Below are 26,726 nucleotides of genomic sequence, written 5' to 3'. Positions count from 1 at the left end.
CCAAACACACAGGATAGAAATGCTGCAAACAGTTTTATGCTCTAATATACATATTTTTTCAAATATGGATGTTAGTGCTGTCACGAAATCCCAATACAGACGATAATCATAATATTTTAAATGATTAAAAAGAATTAAACTTGATTTCTACAGAATGTAATCTCTACAACATACATAAGAATAAAACAGCACAGTAAAAAATAAGACGAAAGAAAAATAAGAAAGATGAAGTAGAATAAAAGAATAAAATCAAACCATGTCCGTTAAAACCAGTTGAAGATCAGACATTACAAGTCTTTCCTATAAAAAAAAATGGAATCTAAAATGTTTTAAAAATCAATGCTCAATATTAACCCTTTTACTGGCAGCCAATGAACAGAGGTACGAATTGGGTAGATATGGTAGTTAATATAACGTAAATGATAGTCAGTTCAGAGCCTCCTAAAGCCTTTCTGTGTTGTTCCGTCATGATCAGCCTTGAAGAGGAAACTGACTAAAATATTACTCTTGTTATTTTTTTAAACTGATAATATCGTTCTTGCGAGTTCTTTCGGTCACGATGATCGTTTAGAGGAAATCTGGCATCGTGAGAGCCCTAACGCACACCGCTCCAATCGGGGGTTATTGAAAAATCCTGCTGGTCGGCGACCTCTCGCCACCTCGCACTGAGCCGTTCGTCAAAGGTCGCGGCCTCCCTGACCCCCCTGCACACGGCAGGTAATCACCTCACCAACCTGCCGCCCGGGTTCTGAAAACACACAGGGATCACGCGCACAGATGGTGCGAGAGTGCCAGACACTCAGAGGTCAGAGGGCGAATGTTACAGAAGCAGCAAAGATCCATATGCAGGTGACAGTCGGGCAGCGCGGGTTGAATTAAAGGCTTTTCTTCTCTGAGGGTAATGAACCGGCTTACGGAGGACGAACGCAGGGAGGCAGAGGATGGGGATCTCGGAGATTGAGTATTCCGTCAGGATTCAGCACGGAGCTGTATGACAGCAAAGCAACACAGGTTATCAGGCAGGTAGAAGAATGAAATCTCCTTATTTATTATAATTTGAGGTCCGCATATATTTCTGAAAGGGGTGGGGCTGCGCGTAGTATAGGAAACTAGACACCAGTGGTGGTTGAGTGGATGTAGAGAATGCGTGAGAGGGATTGGGCAAGAGACGGGGTCGCAGCAAATCACCGACATGGCAGCTGGAGCGGGGAGGACATATTTCAAGTTTGACAGCGACGACTTGATTGGCCGATTGAGATCGCAGCGAAATCCGATTGGATTACCCAAAACACCCGCAGTCAGCTGTTTAAGAAGAGGCGGAGAGAGAGAGAGACGTAAAGAAAGTCTTCCTGACTGAACTTAACTTAAACTTAATTACTAAAAAACAATATATGCATTTTTGAGTGAGCGGTTGACGAAGGCTATTATTCCACAACAAGAAATGAAGAAAGTTAAAAATGTTTGAATGAATCGTGGATGAGTGAGAACGTAGAACGTTTGTGAATAGCATTTAAAATGTTTTGCTTCTGACGTCATTGTCATTGAAAAGTAGAAAAGTAGAAAACATTTGCTGTTCGAAGAAACTGCAGATTTTTAGGCCAGCTGCAGAAATAGTAGCCTGTGACATAATATACTAAATTAATATTAACGTCTACTGCATATATGCAAGGAGCTGGATAAGTTCAATAATAAATGCGGGCCCAAGGGGGAAACGATATCGTCTGACGCCATAGAAGAAGAAACAGTCACTTTTAAGCCCGTGGCCTTCATATAAATTGAATCTGTTGTGTGTTTGTTTCTCGGGATTTGGGGCAGGAACAGCAGCTCACAGACGCTTGGCCCATTTATCAGATCTATATTTCATGATGTTTCTTCCTTAATGCCGCCCGTTGGAAAGTTTCTGGATCGATAAAGACGAAGAGGAAGTGGAGAAGCGATATGTGGGTTTTTTTGGGTTTTTTCCACGCTCGTAACCAAAGACACGCATCACGTACGCGAGAAATTGTGGGGGCCAGATTATTCTCTACTACGTCAACGCCATTTATTGTTTCAAACAATTGAAAGTGGCCAGCGAAGCATCAGCGAGGCTTCTTGGTTTCCACTCTGCAGCTTGGTGCTGAACATGGCCTAACGCTTGTATGACCCACGGGAGTCGCTGGGGGAAACATCGCTGCTGTCTCTGGAGCACGAGGAATTAGTGTCTGAAATACGAACTGCTCGGAGCTGGAAGGGGCGCGCCACAAAGGGAAATATAATCTGCCGCTCCGGAGAAGAGGGGGAAAGAGAAATCCATAGTTGCCTCACACGGAGGTTCTTATGTAGATTACTGGAGTATTTTAAGGATTTAATCAGGGGGCCTACAACGCTGCATACGGTGTCTCTTCCCCCCCCCCCCGCGGCTGACTAATCTGTAGGATTTTCGACACTCACCGCATCACTCACTACACCGGGACATGTACAGGTGGAGACGAACGAGTGAGAGCGCGCACACACACACACACACACACACACACACACATGCAGATGCACAGGTCCCCTCGCCCACTCGTATATATGCCTGTTCATGTGCGACTCCCCAGGGCGGTGTCAGGGGCCTGACTGATGAAAACGCGGCGGCGTTGGCGGCGTCAATGCCATAAAACAAAAGGGCTGCAGTGTAGATGAGCTGCCAGCCGCACCGTGCTCCAGTGATGGATTTCACCGCTGGCACGTTCGCCGCTAAAAAACAGACCATTTAGTCTCCCCCCGCTGCGCTTTGTCCCCCTTCGCTCTCGCCGCTCCCTTGGTTCTCCCACATCTACCTCGCTCCCCTCGCTCCCTCGCCTCCTGTCACCGAGCGCTTTTATTTGTCTTCTGCATTTGCGCCCCCCCCCCCCCCCCCCCCCCCCCCCCACTGCCCAACATCTCCCGTCTTTTCTTTACGATTGTCTGTGCCTCTCAGCCATCCCGCTGAATGACTCAGGTTTATGACCCACACAAAGGAACACATCTGTTCTCCACACAGCCCGCACCGTCTGTTCCACCGGTGTTATTCTCCGTCTCCCTCTCTGCGCTCTACTTGTCTGCACACGTTCGGCGGCGGACCCGCCTCAGACTGTCTTTTTTTCGTCCATTCGATATCCTCCGCAGGTGAAAGGGTCAACGCGAGCTCCAATATCCCCTAAAAAAAAACAAAAACCCCTCTCTGTAATAAGGGGCTGTGTATCTTGTGAGGTTTTTTTTCATACCACAGGTGAAAACTGTCGGGCAGAAAAATTGCGAGATTTGTGTGTTAGTTACTTCGACAGGAAGAAGTTTCTTGTGCGGCCCTAATGTCCACTGTAGCAGGGGAAGGCCATTCAAAGTTTCCCCTGGCATCTTTCCCACATTGTGATGTTATTTTCTTCTTCTTTGATATCCAAACTTCACACTCGTGCATTAGTCAACCAGATTGCTTATGCAATAAATAGCATTGTGTGGCAACAGACTGGTGTTAAGCCAGCCTTGATCGTGACTCAGTTGTTCAATGTTATTGGGCACAGGATGCAACTCACTGAAATATGCAAAGCCCCCCCCCCCCCCCCCCCCCCAAACCCTGCGACTATTAATAGAGGATGAAATATCACGGAGTCCGATTATGTTCACACCGGGGAGTCTCAGCAGAGAATTTTCCCCCAATGATCTTTAGCAGTCCCACACAACAACGCACAACAAACCGCCCCCCCCCCCCCCCCCCAACAACAGCAACCTGAGTTAATTCCGTGCAATTACAGTGCATATGTTTCATTTTGGTGTTTTGCAATCAGAGGATTAAGGCGGATGAATATTAAAAAGAGGTGAGGTAATCATCACTTCTCTGTCCTTTGTAAAACCGAATGCAAAACTTCCTTTCTCGTAGTGCAATTTAAAATACTGCTTTTTTAAAATAGTTTTAATTTTTAATACACAAACGTATAACATATAATCTGTGTTTTTGTGTTAAAATTGGATCACAAGTACCTGAATATGAAAGCAGAGATGATTTTAATCGGACTCCACTGTTCAGCTCAGCTTAATAATGAGCTGAAAGGAGCTATAACGCTCCACTTTAGCTCCTTTCAGCTCATTATTATTAAGTGTTTGCTAATGAGTGATATACGCCTACTGTAATATCTCCATATGAAGCTGATATTTTTGATTCCAGCACTGGAGTAATCCTTCTCCTCTGCAGTATATGTACTTCCAAGCTCAGCTGAGCCACCTGGGCGAGTCAGTCCCACTTATTTGACCATGAAGGTTTATGATAAATGGACGGACTTTATGAACAGAGGCTCTATTTAGCGATGGCTCCATAAAGCAAGCAGCCGTCCACCGTTTTATGTCGGGGCCATAAAACGCCCTAAACTCGGTGGCGTTTCAAGTCCAAAGTGGGATTCATGTCTCTTGCGACATGACGTCCATTGAGTTGGAAAATAAGTTGGGGACGAGTCTGGAAACTTTCTGTGGGCTCGACGTCACACGGTGTACTCCGTACGGGGGCGGAGGAACGTCACGGCGTCGGCACGGTGGCCTTCATGTGGAGAGAGAGAGAGGGGCCGTTTGAAGCTCTGCCGAGGGCACGCAGAGTGCGTTACCGTACATGCGACTCACACGAATGATCCCAGGGTCTCGGCAAACTTTCCCCTCTTGTTTGAGTTCAAAAGGACGCCGCCGCATGACGGCCATACCTATTGTGGCCCCACCTGTGCACGGGGCGTTTCGACCGTCGCTATTGGTACAGCTGCTTGTCTATATGCGGCACTATTTGTTCAGAGCTAAAAAAGCTTTAATGGCTGTTTTGGCTCTCCATTGTCATGGATGTCTGTTTGGCTCAAAGGCCCATAGGTAAGTGCCGCTTTGAACGCGGTGCAGCTGATGGGATTTGGGTGTCAATGCGCCTGTGTTGCGTTGCGTTGCGCTGTTAACAGCCTCTGCCAGTCGGCTTGTGTCATTGTCTCAAGGACCAAGATCTGTTAACTGTCAGGCAGGCAGGAGACGGAGAAAACATTCTCCGCGTCGCACGACTCCCCCCCCCCCGCCGACACATTTTTATTTTCAGCATGCGGCAGGGAAATCAGAAGGGGGGAGAGAACTGTCATTGATGTGTAAATTCACCATAAATAATTCCCCTCTCGTCTTCGCCCAGAAGGCCGCCTTGACGCATGTTTCGCTGCTCCCGCTTCCAGCTCATGCCAGTCTCCCTGGTCCTTCCCAACATCATTAGTAATGAAGCGTGGTAATGAAAGACTCTCACATTTTCAGTGTTTTTTCCCGAGACCCTCCGTCATCCGCCCCAGCGATGGGCATATTGAATAAAGTATATCCGGCCTTAATGGGAAAAAAGCAGAGTTGTGGCCTACGCACTCGCACGCCGCGGCAAAAAAAGAAACCAGGAGGAGTGGAAGTGGAAGAGTCCTGCCCTTTGCTCGGCTCTATATTTAAAGGCAGAAAAAAAACCTGATTTCAGATCAGTCACGCTAGACTTGCAGCAGACACCTCCTGCATGTCGAGGGAGGTGGGCAGGCAGACAGTGAGCTCGTTCTGGTTCTTTAAAAGAAAAAAACCCCTCTCTTGCATGCTGTGTTTTATTTTCCGTCCTGATGTACCGCACCTTTGCTGTCTCTCTCTGAAAGACCGATTCTTCTCTACCAATGTCCGCAACAGTCAGGCTGCAAAAAACCCTACAGTCGGTTGTAACTATGTCTCGTTTTCTTGAAATAATGAAGTACAGCTTCCAGTTTGATGAGACAGTTTCAACCTGGCTCACTTCCAGCTTGAGCGAAATATCTTCATACGTGCAAGAGGGACTGTGGCTTTCGAGGGCGATTGGGGTCCGGGGCCCAGAGGCACTTTCCCATTTTTTTGTTTGAACGATAATTTGTTCAAAAAGCTAAACCTGACTTGCTGATATAATAGAGTTTTGTTCTTCTTTTTCTTTCCGTGAACCTACGGTTCGTGTGTCGAAACACTGCCTCGGCACACATCAGAGACTCATTTAGCAGCCTGCCAAGACCAAGAATCAAGTCCTAGTTCCCCTCTTTGTTCCCGCTTTTCCCTTGATTCCTTACGTCTACATCTCTCACCTTGTTACCTCAGATGCCGACAATCAAACCCGTTGTCCTTAGTTTTGTTCTCTTTTCCCGTTCTACCCTCCAAGCCCCCCCCCCCCCCCTCTCCCAAGTCCTCAGAGTTCCCGACCGCTATATGTTGAGATCTCTTTTTCAGTCCGCCCCCCTCCTCGTCTCTGTCTCGTCACACAGAGGCGAGCGGGCCCACTGACTTCACATTCATGTTCCTGTGCTGCTTTGCTTTTAGCCCTAATGGACAGACAGCCGTGCTCCCATTTCTATATATAACCCACAACCCCGCATGATGATGCTTGTCACACCCTCTCTCCGGCTTCATGTCGCTGACCGCCGAATTAATGCCTCAGGGCGACTATATGTACTCATTTTGGTTTGTAGTTACCGGGGCTAAATGCCCACATTTTAATCCGCTGTCTTTTTTGAACTCAATGTCCGGCGGTCTTTTTGCTGAACAACCTGCACCATTTGCTGCTTTTTGTTTAATCGTGTTCAGCTAAACACGACAAACATGGGTTTATGTAAAATTAAATCTACCCTAAATAGATTTAGTGAAAGGGCACTTTGATAAGCCTAGCTGGAACTACTTAGAGTACGGTATTTAATGTAGCCTTAATCTGCGTAAAAAACGCAATTCGGCCATTAAACGAATGCAGGACAAATTTTGAGGTAAAAATAAAAAGGCTTTTTTTTAATTTAATTTTTTTTATGTGTCTGCGGTTCTGTTTCGGCGGATTGTCCACTTTGTTTTCCAAAGGAAAAAAGCATTAAATGGCATCATAGTGCTTTTTTTCTCTTCAAAACATTCACGGCATCTTTGAACTCAGAACCTCTCGGGTTCCTGAGTCTTCACTCTCTCTGCCCTTCATTTCATGAAATGACATGGACATGATTAAGGATATAAATCCCCTTTTTAATTTATTTATTATACTTGCATGAATATGTCTGGCTGCAGCTCTACATGCATGTGTGCATGCTTGTGTGCGCAAGTGCCCGGTTGAGGTATAAGTAACAGTGTTAAGGGATCAGCCGGTGGTGGGGTCATATCCGTTCAGATTAGAGAGCTTAGTCCTCCCGTCTCTGAGTAATTAAGGAGAGACGGGGGAAAGAAACAGATAGAGACAAAGGGGGCAAAGAGGAGAGTAAGGAGAGTGGTATTAAAATAAACCAGCACACACACAGGAACACACACACACACACACACACACACACACACACGGGAACACACTCAGCAGAGGAGGGATCGTGTGTAATGACAGGGTGCCGCGCTGGTCAGTGTATTTGTGTACATGATGAGCGCTTGTGCAGCGGAGCACAGAGTCCAGAACCAACAACAGATAGGATATAAGAGGGTTGGTCTGGGTATGTGGTTTGTCTAGCAGAGTTCAGGACCTCTGTAAAGTCAACAGGGATAGTAACTGGAGGACGGCAGGAACGTACAGTGGTATAACGCCTTAAATGTATTTGTCTAACGTTATTTTTTTTTTAGCTCTGTGGTTTCCAGTCTTTGACCGTTGACACCGTTAAACAAAGCAATGTCTAAAAGGAGCCTGGGCAGGATATTCTTTTTTTTTTTTTTTCAAATTTTCACGCAAAAAAATCATGACCTGAATCTCATGTGATACCAAAAAGAAATATGCAAATGTTTTACCACAAAACTTGCTTTTATCACACAGTTAGTGAATCATTCATTTTAGAAGATGAGAAAAGTTTCTTGTTTTAATGAGTTACAGTGTTTCCATGTAATAAGGGGGGGGGGGGGGGGTTATATAACAACATAAAATGAGGCGATGTTGTCACAAGAAAGGTTTCCCGTTAAAATTGTGCCGCGCCATTTCAACATGGTAATTCAATCAGCTTTACATAGGACGTAGAAGAAACACAAAAATGGAATATTAAAATAGTCAAATTAAAGAGAATATGAAAATATGCTTATTAGACAGACTGAACAGAGGAATGAAATAAAGTGAGTGATTGTTTCATTTGAATCATACCGCTGTAGAGAAAACTTTCATAAAAACACCGTCATCTCAAGTCAGAAACATAATTCTTGTGCAACGGGAAATGTTATATTTCATTCTAACAGGTGGGCATCCGGTGATGGTGTTGTTTATGGTGTGAGGCCGTCAACGTAGGGTTAGGTGTTCATTTAAAAGGTGAAAATGGGAGTTGACTCCAACGTCATATTTCGAGGCAAACGAAAACATGTCGATTTATTATCGTCACAGCGGAGTTCCGGTGTCTCTTCTGAGGAAACAAGGTGTGACTGAATGTACTGTCACTTGGGGGCAAACAATGGGATCCGAATGCAAAGGGAGAGGCGGGAGAAGAGTAAAAAAAAAACCCCCACTTCTTTTCAACCCGGCACTCGAGCCTTCAGCTGTAATGATTCTCGGTAACTGTGGAAGACAAAGCCGCGTGGCAGAAAATCCATTAGTGAGTCGGCTGCTAGATAGCGAAGAGACACAGAGGTAGTTTTTGATGCGGCCAGGGCGACTGCACTGCAGGCATCGGAAATAACTGCCGTCCTTTTCTTTCTTCGCGTGGTTGGCCCGCATTTCTAAAGCCCCGTGCGGATGGCGATTATCTGAAACACTGCTGCGGAGCAACCATGGGAGGGCGAGGGACGAAGAAGGGAAGACGGGGGGCTTAGACACACAATTGAATCAAATTTGGGGATTTCCGCAGGGCCACCTGTCACAACACCGGAATATTTCAGTCTCTGGTCGAATATTTTTGGTTTCCGCCTTTCAGTTTATCCAACTTTTTAAAAATGTTTCGCTTCCAGCTTCAAATATAAATGCACTGCATCTTTTTCCAAGATAAGCAGCGCTGCTCTGACCATGAAGGAACATTTCATTTGAACCGTGGCGGTCAATTGAGTTTTTAATGAATCAGTTTGACGGGCATTTTTTATGCGACGATGGGAGAGAGGGTTAACTGAAGGGGAGACAACGACCGGAGATCCATAAAAAAGAATAGCGACAGCTCGGTCCACGTTGATTTCTCAAAGTTTGCTTTAAATTTGTGGCGCGCTTCTTCTGTTCAAACAGTCGTAAGCTGTCATTTCAGCTCTGTGAACGTTTCCATGTCGCTTAGACCATTTCATTTACATTCACAGTGGCTGCAGTTTAAATGTCGGTTGTTGTGATAGTGACACTTGATCGCCATCAGAGGTAGTGAAGGATGAGTAGGCAGAGTGAGAGAGAGAGAGAATAAGAAAGAGTGATTGGAGGAGATGGCTTATCTGTCCAGCTGCTAAGTCAGGATGTGTGTGTGTGTGTGTGTGTGTGTGTGTGTGTGTGTGTGTGTGTGTGTGTGTGTGTGTGTGTGTGTGTGTGTGTGTGTGTGTGTGTGTGTGTGTGTGTGTGTGTGTGTGTGTGTGTGTGTGTGTGTGTGTGTGTGTGTGTGTGTGTGTGTGTGTGTGTGTGTGTGTGTGTGTGTGTGTGACACACGTGCATACAACAGCTGCCGGATAGGATTTAACATCTGGATACACCTTCTCTTTCTCCCTCCCGCTCACACACTCACATACTCATACTCACTCACACACACACACACACACACACACACGCGCAAACACACACATGCAAAAACAACAGAGTTTACCGAAATGAGTTGAAAGACAAATAATGAAGGGAAGGGAGGAGGAGAAAAAAAGCGAAGATTAAAGGCATTGCTGCTTTCATAAGACGTCATCAAACATCCTGCACACAGAGATGAGCACGGACACTCTCCTCCCTCTCCCTCCCTCTCTCTGTTTAATGTAAGAAGATACCAAAGGACCTCATTCCTCTGCACACTGAAACCTAAACTGCCTCTTTAAGCCTCCTGTCTTTCAACCCGTTTCTCTCCCCCCCCCCCCCCCCCCCCCCCCCCCCCAACTTTAACATTTCATACTTTCCAATCGTTACAATTTAGAATAGTACCTTATTGGTCCAAATAATAATAATTTTCTTACACTAAATACAGTATTCGTTTCCTTCCATTGCCCCTCTGCTTCGGTGACATATTTAGTGAGGCATGTTGCCCGTGCTGCTCCTGACCCATCGCCTCCAGACAGAACTGTAGTTTTGTGTGTCTGTCTCTCTTCCAGTCGTCCTGAATCCCAGAGGCTGCAGCAGCAGCAGCAGCAGCAGCTGGCCAAATACATATTTCTCTGCATCTACTTGTTTCTCGTCTACTATTTCTGTCCTTTATTTTCTGCCCCCGTCTTCCACTCCCTGACTGTGTTTTGCTGCCCTCAAATATTCTCTGCCCCTCCTGCGGTCTCACCGTGTCTCATACCCGTACACCTGATTTTAAGTTCAGTATCGGTACAAATCAGTGCAATACCAGGAAAATATATATATATATATATATATATATATATATATATGTTTTATAAAAAAAGATTTTCACAGCTCACATGTTCCTTTATTCTAGACTTAACCTTTGAGTAAAATGTTATGTTAATATCACAGCAAACATTATTCGGATCACGTTTGCATTAATTTTCCTGTGTGATTATTGGAACGCATATGAAAATTTGTAATCAAGAATCTCTTTATTACACAAATGACATACCTACAGAATATATTACTGTAGCTGTAGCAGTTTTTTTTAAAAGGAGTAATATGCAAGTTTTTTGCTATTGCTACATTAGCTATTGTACTGAGCAGTGTAGATTTTGGGCCTTTACTCCACAAGAGCTGTCAACGCCAATGTTTGCTTTTATTTCTGTTATGCTAATGCTAATCAGCTAGCCCCAGGTCGACCAACCGGTCTTGTGACTTTCCGACCGGGAGTCGCCGCATAGCGTGTCTGTCCTGAAGACATGTGGCCGCTCAGAGGACGTATTCGAACTTACGTATAGTCATACGTATGTTTTCATGCCATTGCTACATCAGCTATTTACTTAGCGCGCAAAAAGGTTGCGAGTTAAGCGCCAGACTTCGGCCCTTTTGCCCGGCAAGAGCTGTCGACGCCCACGTTTACTTTCGTGAAGTTATGCTAATGATAATCAGCTAGCCCCAGCCTTTCCAACCCATCTGGTGACTTTCCGACCTCACTGTAGCGTCTGTCCTGAAGACATAGCGCTGCTCAGAGGACATAATCATACTTATGTACAGTCATACGTATGTTTTTGCCATTGCTACTTCAGCTAATAGCAGTCTAGCAGAGATGTTGCGAGTTAAGCGTCAGACAAGAGATGTCGGCTAACTCGTTTTGCTGCTAACAAGCTAGCCGCGGCGGCTGCAGCTCCCGAGCACTGCTCGGAGGACGTATCATTAACCGTCGTGTCTGTAAATTCAACAATGGCTGAAGGTTTTGGCGAGCGACCATCGCCGCAAGCAGAGAGAAAAAAAGACACCTGGCAGCTTTAAAGTATCATTTGAGACCATGTGTTCCTTTATCTGAAACCAAGCCAGTGGAGAGGTGCCAGGATATGTGGGGGAACCTCTGTCTGCTTTAAAAATGTCCTGAAAATAGAGAATTCAATTTGTTTTTTAGTTTTTTTACTACATACGTCCATCTATCTTTGCTCCTCTTCACCATTTACAGTAATTACACATAAATTAATTGCTCTCAGAGGGTTGTAACAGCGAGGATTTTTCTGGCAGAACTAATCTCAATTTATAACAAACGCACACAACGAATATTAAAAAATCTTAGAAAAAGATTAGCACATCAGAAGGAGTTGGCGGCGGAGCAATGCATGAATGTGACTGCTAATGAAATTAAGAAATATATAAATAAAAAGCTAATGAATAACCTGGTCATTGTGAAAGTATGAAAGATGCAGCTTCGAGCAATCAGCTAATGCAAGCTGCCTTGTCTGAACCGACGCTTTGCTTCTTGTCCCCCCCCCCCCCCCCCCCCCCCTCCACTTTATTTACTGGTTTAACAACAAATCATAAAAATATATAGTCCAGCACATGATACACAACATTGTTTTCCTTATATTACACAGGAGCAGGGATGGAGCAACAGTATGTTGTGTTAAGGATTATTGCTTTGGCAATAATTGATAGTGTGTTGACACTATCAAGACAGTCCGTCATTCAGCTCTTGTTGTGCTCAGCGAGGTGCACGTTAAAATGAAGAGCGTAGAGTATTGACAGTGGCCTGTTAGCCATGGCGGCTAATCCATAACCTTGGTCAACCACACAATTGTTTGCACGCGCAAGGAACGAACACACGAACACACACACACACAAACACACGAACGCACACACACACACACACACACACACACAAAGATACTGGAACACAGCCCGTGCTATATTGACACCTGACCTTCAATGGAGATTGACGGAGCAGACGCTGCCGTCAATCAAGGAGCCTCCACCCGCCCACTACCACCACCACCACACAATGGCCCCCCTGCTCGCCTCCATCGCTCACCTCTCTGCTTTCACTCAGTCAATATTCATTAAATATAAGTGTGCAGTGTGTGTGTGTTTATGGGGGGGGGGAGAATACATGAGGGGCTGAGGCGGAAAAGAAAAGATGGGGGAAACTGAGTGACTGTGATAGAGAGAGAGAGAGAGAGAGAGAGAGAGATTGTGTGGGTGTAAGAAAGTCCTGTGTCTCTGTCTGTGTCTCTGTATGATACTGTGGTTATCTGAGACAAGAATATGGAAAAAAGATCCCGAAATGAGACATAAGGTGTGTGTGTATGTGTGTGTGTGTGTGTGTGTGTGTGTGAGAGAGAGAGAGAGAGAAAGAGAGAGAGAGAGACATTGGGTGGGTGTAAGAAAGTCCTGTGTCTCTGTAAGATACCGTGGTTATCTGAGACAAGAATATGGAAAAAAGATCCCAACATGAGACATCAGGCGTGTGTGTGTGTGTGTGTGTACACACAATCAACGTCTTTATTATAGATTGGCTCCATATTGGATATTTAATATTTAACTACCTTATATCTGTCTTCCTGGGAGACTGGAGGATTGGAAAAAAGGTGGGGGGAGCAAGGCATATAAACAAAAACACACACACACACACACACACACACACGTAAAGCAGTGCTGACTCACAGACAGAAGTGTACGCACAATCGGAATCTTTCATCGGAAGAACTCAAAACACACAGTGTGTAATCAACAGGACACTGATGAGATGAAAATGTATTCACCTGGAGTCACAATGCTGAGTCCTGCGTCTGGAAATGTCACTGATGAGGGGAACAGTGAGAGAGAAACAAATCAATAAAGTCTGAGGCCAGGAAACCAAAAACAATGAGCTGAAGAGTCTGTTGATAAATGATTACCCATAGACCTTTGAGCCATTACTAATATCAATTTAATGAGAGTTGCATCCTTTAAATCTAAGAATTTCATATTTTCAAGGACAGGGCTCTGTAAATATATAAGTGGATTTATTTTTTACAATTTCGCAATTAATATAAAAGAAAACAATAGTAAATATTTGCCCACAGTTGCATGTTTACCCCATTTATCCACAGTATTCTATTCATACAAATATGCACATTTGACACGACAACGGTTCCACTAGTATATCGACTGTGTAATGTAATCCACAGATCAGTGCACTTTCACAATGAGGGCTTCCGGATAACAATCAAGCCAAACCGCCACCGAGCGCACAACAGCATTCATTCTCGGTATAATACTGTAAGTGCAGGTCGATGCGTATACATCACAGAGGCTTTCCCACGTTAAAATGCAGGGGGGGGGGTCTATAACAGCGGCACACATTCCTTGTCTTGCACAATATGAAATGACATGCGAACGTACACATGAATACACAGTGAGTCACTGTTGCTTTGCTCTGCCGGGCTACCAGCCAACTGACTCAGATTGTTTGTTACATGCACATGCAAATGCTCATTTTTTTAAATGTCCTTATGAGAAATAGAAGGCACTTAAAGGGGTGGTTAGTTATTAATTATATTTTGATTTTCATTTAGATTTGGGTTATATAAATTTGTCAACCATCAGAGATTCATGTATGAGGCTAAAGTTGCCAATGTTGGACAAAAAAAAGAAGACATTCCAGTGCAGGATATTGTATCTATGAACGGTTTCCCAATGGATTTTTCACAATATATATTTTCTGTCTTACATTAAATGGGTGGCAGCTTCTTCCTCGAAGGCCTCTCCTTGATCTACTGTGGCTTGAATTGTGTCCTGAAGGGAGCTGAACAAAAAAAAACAAGATAAATTAAACCAAGATCATTTTCATTAGAGCTTAATATTCCTAAAACTGATTTATTGAATAATAGTTCTAAGCGTGGAGAAATAATATACACATGCAGTTTGCAGAGCCAAAGATGTTATGATGTCTTTGGAATGATTGTTTTATTAGAGATAATTAGTTTACTGTCTAATAACAGCAAGAAAAGCAGAAGAGTCTGGGACATGTCAGGAAGTCTTGAGATGTGGAACTTGGAAATGTACTTAAATCAACTATCAAAATTTGTGCTGTTTTCTTTTCCCCCCACATTGATTTACAGCCACTTGACGGTTTCAGCTCTGTTGTGGGCGCAACCAAGCTTTTTTTTTTAATACACACACACGCATAGACCAGGAGATTTGTATAGGATATTGTAATAATCCAGGACGTAAACACATTCACACACGAAAACACCGCTGCAGCTTGGTTTTCCCTGCGGAATCTGTGTGACAGAGAGCACGCAAACAAAAACCTGCAGACTCAAAGGAGAAACGCTGAGACAAAGCAAAGAAAAGGAGTCGAGAGAGAGAGAGAAAGGCGGGCAGTGAAGGAGAGACGCAGCAGGCCCGGTCGTTTGTTGTTGGAGACAAAGTGCTGTTAAATGATTTATTTGTTCCCCGCATTTACTCAGAGTACAATCTCTCATTAAAGTACAGCAGCGGGCACAGCGTACCAGACAGACTCCTGGATTTGCAGACAGAGGCCCCCCCCCCCCCCCTCGCATGCAGACACACACACACACAACTTCATCATGTACAAGCTGACTTGCAGTTTTGCAATATCGAGAGCACACGCACAAACAAACAAACAAACAGCAGGCCCGGAGAGAAAAACCGGTTCAGCCTAGACAGCTCAGTTGCATTGAGTCTGCAACACGCAAAAAGTGCCATGGTTTCACATTGGATACTATACATGCACAACACAAGCATACACAATGTGCACACGCACACACACACACACACACAAACACACAACACATAACCTGGAAAAACCTTATTGCATCGTCACTCCGACATTTCCACACACACACAATTTGCTTACTCCGGGGGAGAATTCAATATATATTTACTTTTGAAAGCAACGCACTCTCAGTTGCACATCCATTCACCCCCTTTCAAACGCGTGAGTTCCACAAGAGGAGTTTTTTTTTTTTTTGCAATCTACAAACTCATTAACTCGTGCGTAGCTCAACAGCGCCAACTGTTTACCCGGCGCTTTAGAACAAGATTTTGGACACAAAATCCCCCCAGAGGTGCATTATGTGTAAATACCTCTAAACGTACATCAACACGCAAAGATCCATCACGCGCCCACGCACACTGTGTACTGTAAATATGTGCAGCAGCGGCGAGTGGCAAAGCTCCATCAACAGGTGGAGGAATATCAGAGCACAACCATAGCTGATGTCAAACAAGGCTGCCTTTCAGTAAACTGATGCCAGTGTTGGTGTATGTATGTGTGTGTGTGTGTTTTGACACATTCATATTGAACACACACTCGCACAGTGACACCCATTCAGATGTGGATGTCCCAGGACTCAGAGTGCAGTTGTTGTTTTCTTTATTAATTCCAAACATCAGCAGTGAAATCCCAATTTTTTTCTCATCCAGGGAGGGGAGAAAGAAAAAAAGAAAGAAAAGAGGCCTGCGTCTCATCACTCACGGAGGGTTAAATAAATGACTATGTGACGGAGAAAGATTAATGGCGGGCACATTTTACACTGAAGGTGCCCCTCTGCAAATAAACAGGCAGAGAGCTGGATGAAGAAGCAAGAAGAGGGCGGGGGGGGGGGGAGCAGAGAGCAGACGTACAGCGAGAAGTGGGGTTGGAATGAGGGGATGAGGAGGAACAGAGCGTGCGGGGGGGGGGTTGAACTCTCCCATAAGGGCCGGTTTGTTTCCTGATCTGTTTACTCCACTGTGCAGCTCTTCACCACGAGGCCGTTGCACCGCTCGTCCGTTGCCGTTCCACTCAGCGGCGGATGAAGGAGTGCATTGATTCAGAGGTTTCCAAAAAAAGTGAAAGTATGAAATATGAGCATTGAAGTGGTGGGGCTCACCCGATCGACGTATGACGGCAGACAGTGGGGAGTCAGCCGGGGCCCCTCGAAGTCGTCTTACCCTGGCTGGTTTCCAAGGCCGTCTTGTTTACAACACCCGATCAATAGAGAACAGAGATTAACGTGTATTCACTCATGAGCTCAGTGACGGATCTCTTTTTACGACGTAGGCGAGTGGTGCCAGCACATGAAGTGGAGGGAAGAAAGATTTTTGGAAGATTCATGACCGCTCATAATCTGAGCCGTTATGAGTAAATATCAGCGATGAAAAATCGACTTTTTATGTGTGACAGCTGTTGAATATCGTATATCAGAGGGAGAGCGAGTGTCGCCCGCCACCACGCCGGCGGGCTGATAATTAGACGCCTCTGCGAGTCGTTTGATTCGATCTTTCACATTTCAACCTTTTAAAGGGCTGAATAAACAAACTACATATCTACTCAGGTCGTGTCTAATATCCAATTAATTTTAATGCCGTCATAGATTTTTTTCAGACTACTTTCTGATTTGGTGTCTTTCCTCCACTGCACTTATTGATCCTCCCTGGACTTGACTTTCCGTAACCCGTATACTTGTCAATCTGCAGGTCCAACTACATAATTACCGTCTCCCTTTTTCACCCTGTTTTTACAAGGACAAAAGACAAAGATTATAAAAATATTTCCAGATACTTTTCAATGGCCAATCCCAGCAATTACCTCATCTTTCTTATAGACATCCTTTTTTATCAAGCATTCTCTTTGATTTGCTTCTTCCTGCTAAAAAAAAACCCTGAAATAAAATAGAATAAAAATATACATATACAATAAATCATGATTGCTCTTCTCTTTGCTAGGTTTGATTACCAGGAGCTCCTCCACAACTCCACCTTCTGCCTGGTGCCTCGAGGTCGACGCCTGGGCTCCTTCCGCTTCCTGGAGTCACTGCAGGTAAGCGTACGGTGGGGGAAGTGGTCCTTCAAGACTTTTGGACCCCACTGGATGTTATTATGGAATAAAGAAATGATTTTAGAATGTGCACCGTCATATCGTCAGCCATGTTATCATGCTTTTCACCCGCAATTTCTCAACATGACAATGACTCTGAGCCTCAGCACTTCCGGCCTTTGTAGTTCCTCCATGACCCAACATGCAAACCACAATCATAAAAAAAAAGCATTAGCTGCAGCATTTTTCTTTCTACATTACACTGTTAGACTAAATTACACTTTTACGGGAAACGGCCACAGTTGAACGGGACCCAGTTTATATACAGTTAAATCAGCATGGAAGTGCACGGCATGCAGAATGTTTACGTTCCAGAGCCGTGGTTTACTTAGTCTCCTTGGTTATTGACACCTTAATGGTCACATCTGCAAGTGTCTTCGCGATCTCGCCGTAAAAGCCTTTATTTGCCGTTTTCGAGGCCTTTTAAACAAAAACGGGTCCATTAAGATACGCGGAGGCTCTCGCGCGCGCACACACTACAAATGGGAATCGTTAGTTTTACGTCCATCAGTGAAACGCGCGAAGTGCACAAAACAATGAAGGGAACCGCAGGCGGTGGAGCGAGCGAGCGGTGTAAAGCAGTTGGTCCCCTGCCGTCGTCTCCGTGCCACCCAAGTCGACAGCCTCGCACCGGTGCAGGAAGCAGTAGGGGCTGTTTTTAGATTTTGCAAAACACTGGACTCTCCGGCTGCTACAATGTTCCCTGGCCGCACTGCTCTCCGGGGCTGTGTGTGTGTGTGTGTGTGTGTGTGTGTGTGTGTGTGTGTGTGTGTGTGTGTGTGTGTGTGTGTGTGTGTGTGTGTGTGTGTGTGTGTGTGTGTGTGTGTGTGTGTGTGTGTGTGTGTGTGTGTGTGTGTGTGTGTGTGTGTGTGTGTGTGTGTGTGTGTGTGTGTGTGTGTGTGTGTGTGAGCGCGCGAGCATGAATGGTCCGGAAGCATACACAGAAGTGGCAGCCTGCCCCACCGCTGATGTCTGCTGAATGGACAAATCCACACACAACCCACTTGGCCCGGCACCGGGCAGGAGTCACGGTCCCTTTCTCCTCCTGTCTCATCTCTTTGTCCTTTCTTTCTCTCTTTCTCTCCCTCCTCTCGCCTTCTTTTTCTTTCAAACCACTAGATTTTTTCAGTTATATATATATTTTACTTTCCCTTTGATGCCAGCAGGGCCCACAAAAGAAGTGGCAATTACCAGCGTGGTGGCAAACTTACTGCCAGCTTTCCAATATACACAGAGTCACACGTTCGCTCTCCTCCAACTATACTCCCCCCTTTCTTCATCCCCCAATGCAAACAAACCTCCCCCCTCCCTCAAAAGAAACTACACAGCACATAGGCTTTCACATTACCCTACCTCCAGGCAGCGGAGCGCTTGAAGTGTTTGAAACTCACCCGCAGAGTGCCTCGTCCCCTGGGAGGAAGATTCAGGCAGGCCTTGGGCTGCATTTCAAATTTAGAGGCATTGGATTATCACCCTGAGAGTCTTTGGGTGACCTTGCTGTAACCTGTGGCCGACACGAACACACGCACACGTGCACACACACACGTACAAGTTGCCCTATTTGCTCGAGTGTCCTTCAGCAGGTCTGTTCTCAGATGAAATGCAGGAGCGTGGAAGCCCCGGTGGACCGGGTAGAGAACGTTTGATGTCCACCATTTTGGCTGCTGCTGCTGCTGCTGTTCTCTGGTGGTTTAATTAGAAGAAGAAGAAGCAGAAGAAGAAGAAGAAGAAGAAGAAGACATTATAATAATAATAATAATACTAAGTGGTGGGAAAAATAACACCCAGACCCGTCAACACTCCAGACCACAAGTCGACTGAGGAAGAGCGAGTGCAGCGGAGAGAGAAAATGGAATGGAAAAAGGAGTACAGAGAGAAGAAGTGATAGACACACGGAGAGAGGGGGAGAGACCAGAGGAGGCCTCGGAAAGCCCGGGAAAAAAAAAAGGAAAAGAAAAAAGTGGAACAACATCAAAAAGCCGTCAGTGGGAGAGGGGATAAGGCAACATCAAAAATCAACTTCAATAAAGCCTGATGTCTTCGCGTCTCAACCGGTTCCTTCTCACTCTCCTCTCATCCCCGCATCCCTCTCCCTCTTTTCCTGCACTGAACCTGTTTCCCCCGCGTATGTCCCCTCAGTAGTTGTACCTAATTGGTACACAGAGTCAGCGCCTGTCAGCCACATCTGTGTTTTCGCGTGCATACGAGTGACAGTGTTTGACAAGCCCCCCAGGGATCCCTGGGCAGGGAGAGATATGAGTTCCTGCTCATCCCAGCTACCCTACAGGGGTCTAAGACACACACACACACACACACACACACACACACACACACGTACATCTACACACGAGAGCATTGATCATATTACTGTGTGCTCAGTTTTTAAATCACAGTGCCGATCAGATTAAATTATACTGATTGAATTGTAAACCGCAGTTGATCAGAGCACAAAGCTCTCTAAGACTCGCTAAACTCGTGCGTTTGTGTGTGTGTGTGTGTGTGGGTGTGTGCGCGTGCGTGTGTCCAGGCGGCGTGTATCCCCGTGCTGCTGAGTAACGGTTGGGAGCTGCCCTTTTCTGACATCATTCAGTGGAACCAGGCGGTCATCGAGGGAGACGAGAGATTACTGCTGCAGGTAACACGGATATGCATCTGCACACAGACCCACATCCAAACACACACGCACACACACGCACACACACACCCTCACTCACAAGTACACACTTGTCCAGCACATCCAGTCCAACAGGCGTCTTAGCGAACAAAACAACTCGTTTTCTAGTAGTTGAGGTTAGTCGCTGTCAACAACAAAGACTTTGTCACCGTATTCTCACAGCTTCTCCACAAGTGTTCCGCGTCTTGGTGACCTGTCATGTTGAAATGTCCGTCAGTTTCGGCTTCACCTGAGGCTGACAGAGGTTTTTCCCGAGACCTGATGCTTTTTTCTTTTGACATCTGAGACATCGCACTCCTGAGGATGTCCTGATATGATACACTGTTCAAGAGGCCCGACAGATAGATACGTACCGCGATCTAAATGACTACGACACACTCAATGTCTCAATTATATGTTATGCCGCCCATCTCTTGTGGATTTTTGAACCTGATTTCCCATTACGTTAAATAGCAAAAAACGAGGACAGAGAAATGACGGGATCTTTTGCAGTGAAATAGAAACGATGGTCCAGAGTTAATAGGGTTATTTGGAGACCCAAGGCCAACACGTTCCCCGTTTACGTCGGTGCGAAAACAAAGAGGTTCACCGGGTTTGAAATGAATCATGTTCTCTGGGAAACATCCACCAACACGAGGCTACAAAGCAGGAATTACCTGTATCTAACAGTGTGGTTACAGGTTGGGGCCCCTTTCGAGATCAAACAGCCACAGAAGCCTTAATCCATCCTCTGTGCGCGTGTGCGTCACTCACGCGCAGCAGCAAACCGTATCTCTCTGCCTTCACACAAATAACATCATGTCTCCTCTGCATTGATCCGCTTCGATCTCCACCGATAGGGGACATGGATTGGCACTCGGCTAATGAACAGGAACGAGCCCCGAGAGCTCAGACTGCACGGGAGGCATTTTTACAAATTAGGGCCGGACTTGGGATTGATTGAGTTGACCTCATCAGTGGCATTTCCGCAAGCCCGCAAAAGGCACCCCACATTGAAACCTCACCCGCACGACACACACACACACGCGTGCAAATATTCACACTGTTCATTATGTGAGGTTAGGGGGCGCGAGGCTTTCGAAAGGAACGCTCGATTGTGGGCGGACGCTTCAGACGAACACGGCTGTCCTTCACGTGTACTACGGGGGGAAAGGAAAAGGAGGAGGAGGAAGGGGTATAGGGAAAAAGAGAAATAGGTGGCAAGTTGAATTCGCGAAATGCAGGCTACATCCACATCACTGCGTTTTTGTTTGTTAACGTTCACGCGGAACCTAAGACTGAGAAGACTGGAAACGCCGGAACTGCGTTGTAGTATGGACGGGTACTAGTTCCACCTCGCCATCGGTCCAAGAGAAGACATCCCTGCGCATACTTTTCACAACTTTCGTTTTTTCGTTCCTAGCATCTACTGTATGTAACCCGTTGCAGAGAAGGCAATCTGCTTCCCGTTCACGCGGGTATGTACATGCACAGAGTACGTGAATGGTCACGTTTGCGTGGACGGGGATTAACACTGATCTGGAAAACTGAAACGCAAACGTGTGGACGGGGAGATCTTTTGTTTTTTAAAACCCTGGGTGGAGCCGCGGAGGAAGGGAGGTGTGTAAGCAGTAACAGTGTGGTTGACAGATCGAGGCGAGACTTTCAAAACGAGAGATTTAGCGTCCTGCGTGCTTATAGCAGTCATTAGGCAATGCGTTGGCTGCGTGCGGACTGAAGAATTTAAGGGAGTCAACTGCGCACGCTTTTCTCAGCTCGACATGACTTTCATCCACTTCGACTGAGCCGCTGAGCTTAACACTCAAAGTGATGAAATCAATTTCGGCAATTCACCAAAGTCCTCTCTAATTAAGGTCCAATTATCCGAACTGCAGGCCCCAAATCAAGCTCTGTGTAAAATGTTTTGGGTTTTTGAGGCAGCCAGATTAAGCAGCCACTCAATCCAGTTAACGGAGTTTGGATCACTTCTTTCTCTCTTTTCCAAAGAGGCATCACTCGCTCTAAAAAACATATACAACCCAAGTATAACTCTTTTTGCCATTTTTTTCTTTTTTCCCCTTATCTCCACGTCTGAATCTCGCCGTCGACTTTTCTCTCCAGGTGCCGTCCACGGTGAGAGCAGTCGGGAACGAGAGAGTCCTGGCCCTGCGGCAGAGGACCCAGATGCTGTGGGAAGCCTACTTTTCCTCTGTGGACAAGATAGTCCTCACCACGCTGGAGGTCAGCTTACACATACACAAACACACGCGCACACGCGCACGCGCGCACACACACACTCACACACACACACACTCACACACACACACACACACACAGCGTGCGACAAAGCAAAAGAATCTTATTTGCTCTAGGAGTGTTCGCGTCACATAGTTAGGACTCTAGTTAAGAAAAGTCGGCGAGTGATTTGAACTTGTAATTCTAAGTTGGAGATATCATGATTTATATTGCTGATAGCTATGATGTCTCATTTTAATGAAAAGAAATACCAAAGAGACAACAAACCCCATGCCAGTTACTTAGAAGTTTTTGGGGTTTGCACATAGCAGCCTGCAGACAGAGGATTGTGCGTCACGTAATTCGTGAGAAAGAATAGGAAAAAAGGAACATTTGCAACACTCATTAATGTGCCCGTAATTCCCGTCTCATAACTGTGCAGAAACAGTTGCTCTTTTGTCGAGGAGTTTATAGTGTATCAGCCATGAAAGTTTCTTTTCATTTCGGACTCTCTCGTGCTTCGAACTCAACAGGAAAAAAAAATCTTTGGAATGAACCTATTTTTCGTCAAATCTGTTTTGAATGCTGGTCGTCGCTCTAATAATGTCGCACCTCGTCGCATTCATTCTGTCAAAATCTCTCGATCGCCGGTGCGACCACCATGACCTCTGCGAACCCCCTCAAACGTAGGGGCAATGTTGCTTTCGGCGTCGGAGTTGGAAACCTCATTGGAATGTTTTACGACTCTGAATGCTTTAGCGTTTATGCAAGCATGCAATTCTGTTTAGAAATATGCAGCTCCCTTCCCCTTTTCCAGGGAAAACATCTACAAAAAGAAGCAGCCACTGCTATAAACACAGGTTTTCTGTTCAGCGCGCGCGGCCATATAGTTGCCACCTCTCGGCAGTTTACTGCCTGTGTGCTATCATCGCTTCTCTCTCAGAGAAGGCTTTCCAACGGGGCTTTCACATCTGACTCAAACCAACCTTCTATCATTATGATTACGGGGTTGGATCGGGGCCCATGCTCTAAATTTCGACTCTTTTACGATCTCGGCGTTGTACTGCAGGTCCTCTGAACATTTTCAAAGGAGCCCACATCCGATCTGCCTGAAGTCTCAGAGAAATCCCCCAATGTATAGAAATGATATATCATTACATTGCAAATATCAGCCCCGACCTGCCATTTTCTGCCCGGCCGCTCGCCATTATCGGCCTTGGAGAAATGTTTATTTTTCATCAGGTGCCACAGGTGTGGTTCAGAAGAAGTTCAATCTTTGAAAGACTCAATGGCAGTACACAGAAGAAACAGAGAACTTGCCTGAATTAGTTTCCCCCTGATTTTCACAGGATGAAGCAATAGCTCATATATATCTCTGTTCATCTTTTTATTTTACAATTTTTTTCTCTTTTCCTTTTTTTTCTCCCCCCCGATGAGCAGAAATGTACTTCAAAGGTATTTGCTCCGGCTAAGAGAAAGTCATTTGAAAGTTAACCCCAGGAAAAAGAAATAACCCCCTCACGGTGGCTTTTGCACACGCTGCCAATGTTAATTTTAGCACACAGAAAAATGTGGCGAACAGAATCACAGATTTAACCCTGCTGAAATCTGAAGAAATCAGATGTGGGCTCTGCACTCAATATGTTTTCTACGGGCAGGTCTGGCAGCCCTCCGTAGTATTTGATGCCGGGAATTCATGCCAGAGATAATAAAGGAGAGGTTCTGGAGGTTGGTGATAAGCTGCTTATATACATACAGCATGCAGAGGGGGGAACCTCTTTTCCACGGGAGCCAGCTGTGCAGTCAGCCTGAGGTCAGGGAGGCAGACGGCTTCAGAGTGGATCCATGGTGCTGCGGCTGCGGCTGCCGCCGCTGCATGGACACCTCCTGTTGGCGTAAAATGGGAGGTACACAGAGCATTAGGGATCGCTGTAATACGTCCACACAAGTGTGTCAGTGCTAGAATTGCAGTGGTGTGTACATTAAGCTCCAAGACTCTCATCCACCGGCTTATGGGGGGTGGGGGAAATTGAATGTGCAGGCTTATACTAGATGAGCACAACAGCTACTTCACTACACAAAGCCAACGTGTTCTTCTCCACTTCTCACGTCATCCATTTCCCCCCCCCCCCCCCCCCCCCCCCCCCCCCCCCCCCCCCCCTTGCCAGATCATCAAGGACCGCGTGTTTGCTCACATATCGAGGAACAAGTACATGTGGAACTCGCTGCCAGGAGGCCTGCTGGTCCTGCCAGAGTACTCAACCCACCTTGCACACTTCCCTTTCTACTACCTGGGATTAGGTAAACATGCACTTGGTTCAAATGAGTGTGCTCAACAAACACGTTCTGATTGCACATTAAGGATGGCGATGAGACTTTATTAGATGAGAGGTTTGGTGGTAGAGATGAAAAAAAATCAACACAGCGCCAGCAAATCACAGTCAAATATTTCCAATCTGATTTGTTTTAAAATTTCAGAATACTGCAAAAAAAAATATTGTCGTGTGTTGTTATTTTCCCAAGCAATTAAAAGCCACTATGTGAATATGTAATTTCCACAATATCATCACGGCAAGAGTCTTTGCGCCCTATGGAAAATGCACTTGCTCACATAGATAATGTACAGTCCTGGTGAAACATGGCCTATACGTCGCTGTCAGCAGTATCCATTGCACCAGAAAAGTAAAGTTTTTTTTAAATGTGCACAGGGATTTTAAATTGTTTTGATGATCTTTGATGGACTGATACTGTATATAATTTTACACCTTTCTGGTCTAGACCAGCATCTTACAAACTCTTACTCTCTTCTGTTTTTTGTTTTTTTCGTGACCTCACTCAGGGGTCAGTCCAGGTCAGGAGTTCACTGCTGTCATACAGGCCGTCTCCCCATTGGTCTCGCAGTCTCAGCCAATCATGAAGCTGCTTCAGGTGGTCTCCAAGTCAAAGTACTGCTCACAGGTAAGCGAGACAAACTCGAAGGCCCTCGTTCAGATCCGATTTGAGCATCCAAACTGTCAGGATGAATATGAAACTGAAACTGAACCAAAGTAACAGAGAAACATGATAGAAATATCAGTTGTTATGCCTGTAGTCGTGCCTCTTGTGCAGAAAAACGCTGTGGAGCCATAGCAACAAGTCTGAACCGAGTCTGTGACAATAGCTGGCGCAGTGATATGATCCTAAAATGATATTCAAAGACAGAATCTGGAGACTCTGGGAATTCAAAAAATGAATAATAAATCAAGGTTAAGTGAAGTTGGGGATCAAGTACAAACCAAGCACCTAAAGTTGCACAGGTCATGTTGTCTTTCACATTATCTTATCTCCCACAATGTGCTTAACACAACATTGTGGCGAGGAATCATACCTCTGCCAGCCCCTTCTGTTGGATTGATGTCACCGGTTATTCTTGATTAATTTAATGCATCTGTGTACGTGTTATGTAAAATTCCCTTCCCCTGCTGCTGCTGCTGCTGCAGATCATCATTCTTTGGAACAGCGAGAAGCCGCCACCCAGTCGGAGCAAATGGCCCCCCATGCCCGTCCCCCTCACTGTGACAGATGGCAGGAGGAAGGTGAGGACCCGCGCCCGCTCACACCGAAAGCCCACGCTGACGTCTTGAGCGACAGCGTGACAAGCTGTCAGCTGCTCCGTTTGTTTAATTCTTTCTGGCTGTATCTATGGCATCTCTATTTCACTGGTCTTTTTCTCCATCGCTCTTCTCCATTCGTGTACATCCGACATGTCCACTGATCCGCGAGGCGTTTGCTTTCATGACTGTCACTCATTCTCAACCTTTCTTCTGTCTCCCTTTCACTATCCCCGTCTTTTTTTTCTCCCCCTCACTCATGATTTACTATAAACACGATCGTCTCCCTCGGCCTCAACATCTCTCAAAGCTCAATGCCCGACAACACATAGCTTACAGTAGCAGAACTAAGATTTATATTACTCTACTGTACTCCTCTCCCAGACCACCAGTCGGTTCCTACCTCAAGTTGCCATAGAGACAGAGGCAGTGCTGAGTCTGGACGAGGATACAGTCCTACTGACCAGTGAGGTATGTGTCAGTGCTTTTCACACAAAAAAAATCTATATTCCTGAAAAAGTCCAACAGTAGTAAGTGTTTAATGTCTGCACTCATAGGTGAACTTTGCCTTCTTGGTGTGGCGGAGTTTCCCTGAGCGGATCGTGGGCTACCCTCCCAGGAGCCACTTCTGGGATCCTCTGAAGCGCGCCTGGGGCTACACCTCTAAGTGGACCAACGACTACTCCATCGTCCTGACTGGGGCCGCCTTCTACCACAGGTACACCCACACTGAAGAAGAAAAACAAAATACATTCACTGCACTATTAGCTTTAATATCCAGCCGCTGCTTTCATTATTTAGTTACAACAAGCAGGCAATGCACTGCAAATTGTTCTGTGCTTGCAGAGATTTAAAATGTAAGATTTGGAATTAGGAGATTAAAAGTTGTGGTGTAGTAACTTTCAAATGTGCTGAATAAGAAATACACATTTACCCCAAATTAGT

The 26,726-nt window shown here is 45.6% G+C and overlaps 1 protein-coding gene and 2 long non-coding RNA genes across 5 annotated transcripts in view; 1 reads left to right on the top strand and 2 right to left on the bottom strand.

Moving 5' to 3' along the window:
* The window catches only part of LOC118292050 (exostosin-1c), a 69,160-nt gene that overhangs the window by 39,377 nt on the left and 3,057 nt on the right, over window positions 1–26,726 (top strand). For all 3 annotated transcript variants that reach the window (XM_035620706.2, XM_047330204.1, XM_047330203.1), the window contains exons 3-10: window positions 17,153–17,246; window positions 19,831–19,938; window positions 22,078–22,197; window positions 24,360–24,492; window positions 25,031–25,149; window positions 25,671–25,766; window positions 26,166–26,252; window positions 26,339–26,499. In XM_035620706.2, the coding sequence (XP_035476599.2) occupies window positions 17,153–17,246; window positions 19,831–19,938; window positions 22,078–22,197; window positions 24,360–24,492; window positions 25,031–25,149; window positions 25,671–25,766; window positions 26,166–26,252; window positions 26,339–26,499 (918 nt within the window). The remainder of the gene's footprint in view (window positions 1–17,152; window positions 17,247–19,830; window positions 19,939–22,077; window positions 22,198–24,359; window positions 24,493–25,030; window positions 25,150–25,670; window positions 25,767–26,165; window positions 26,253–26,338; window positions 26,500–26,726) is intronic.
* Window positions 12,657–17,143, bottom strand: LOC118292053. The gene is made up of 3 exons (XR_004786815.2): window positions 16,318–17,143; window positions 14,148–14,222; window positions 12,657–13,236 (listed from the first exon to the last, which is right to left on the bottom strand). It is a non-coding gene; the product is annotated as an uncharacterized LOC118292053 (long non-coding RNA).
* LOC118292052 lies at window positions 17,163–24,080 on the bottom strand. Its single transcript, XR_004786814.1, has 3 exons — window positions 23,948–24,080; window positions 18,695–18,986; window positions 17,163–17,293 (listed from the first exon to the last, which is right to left on the bottom strand). It is a non-coding gene; the product is annotated as an uncharacterized LOC118292052 (long non-coding RNA).

The sequence above is a fragment of the Scophthalmus maximus genome, chromosome 22 (assembly GCF_022379125.1).
Source record: "Scophthalmus maximus strain ysfricsl-2021 chromosome 22, ASM2237912v1, whole genome shotgun sequence".
Classification (NCBI taxonomy): domain Eukaryota; kingdom Metazoa; phylum Chordata; class Actinopteri; order Pleuronectiformes; family Scophthalmidae; genus Scophthalmus; species Scophthalmus maximus.
This window is presented reverse-complemented; position numbering and strand designations above follow the sequence as displayed.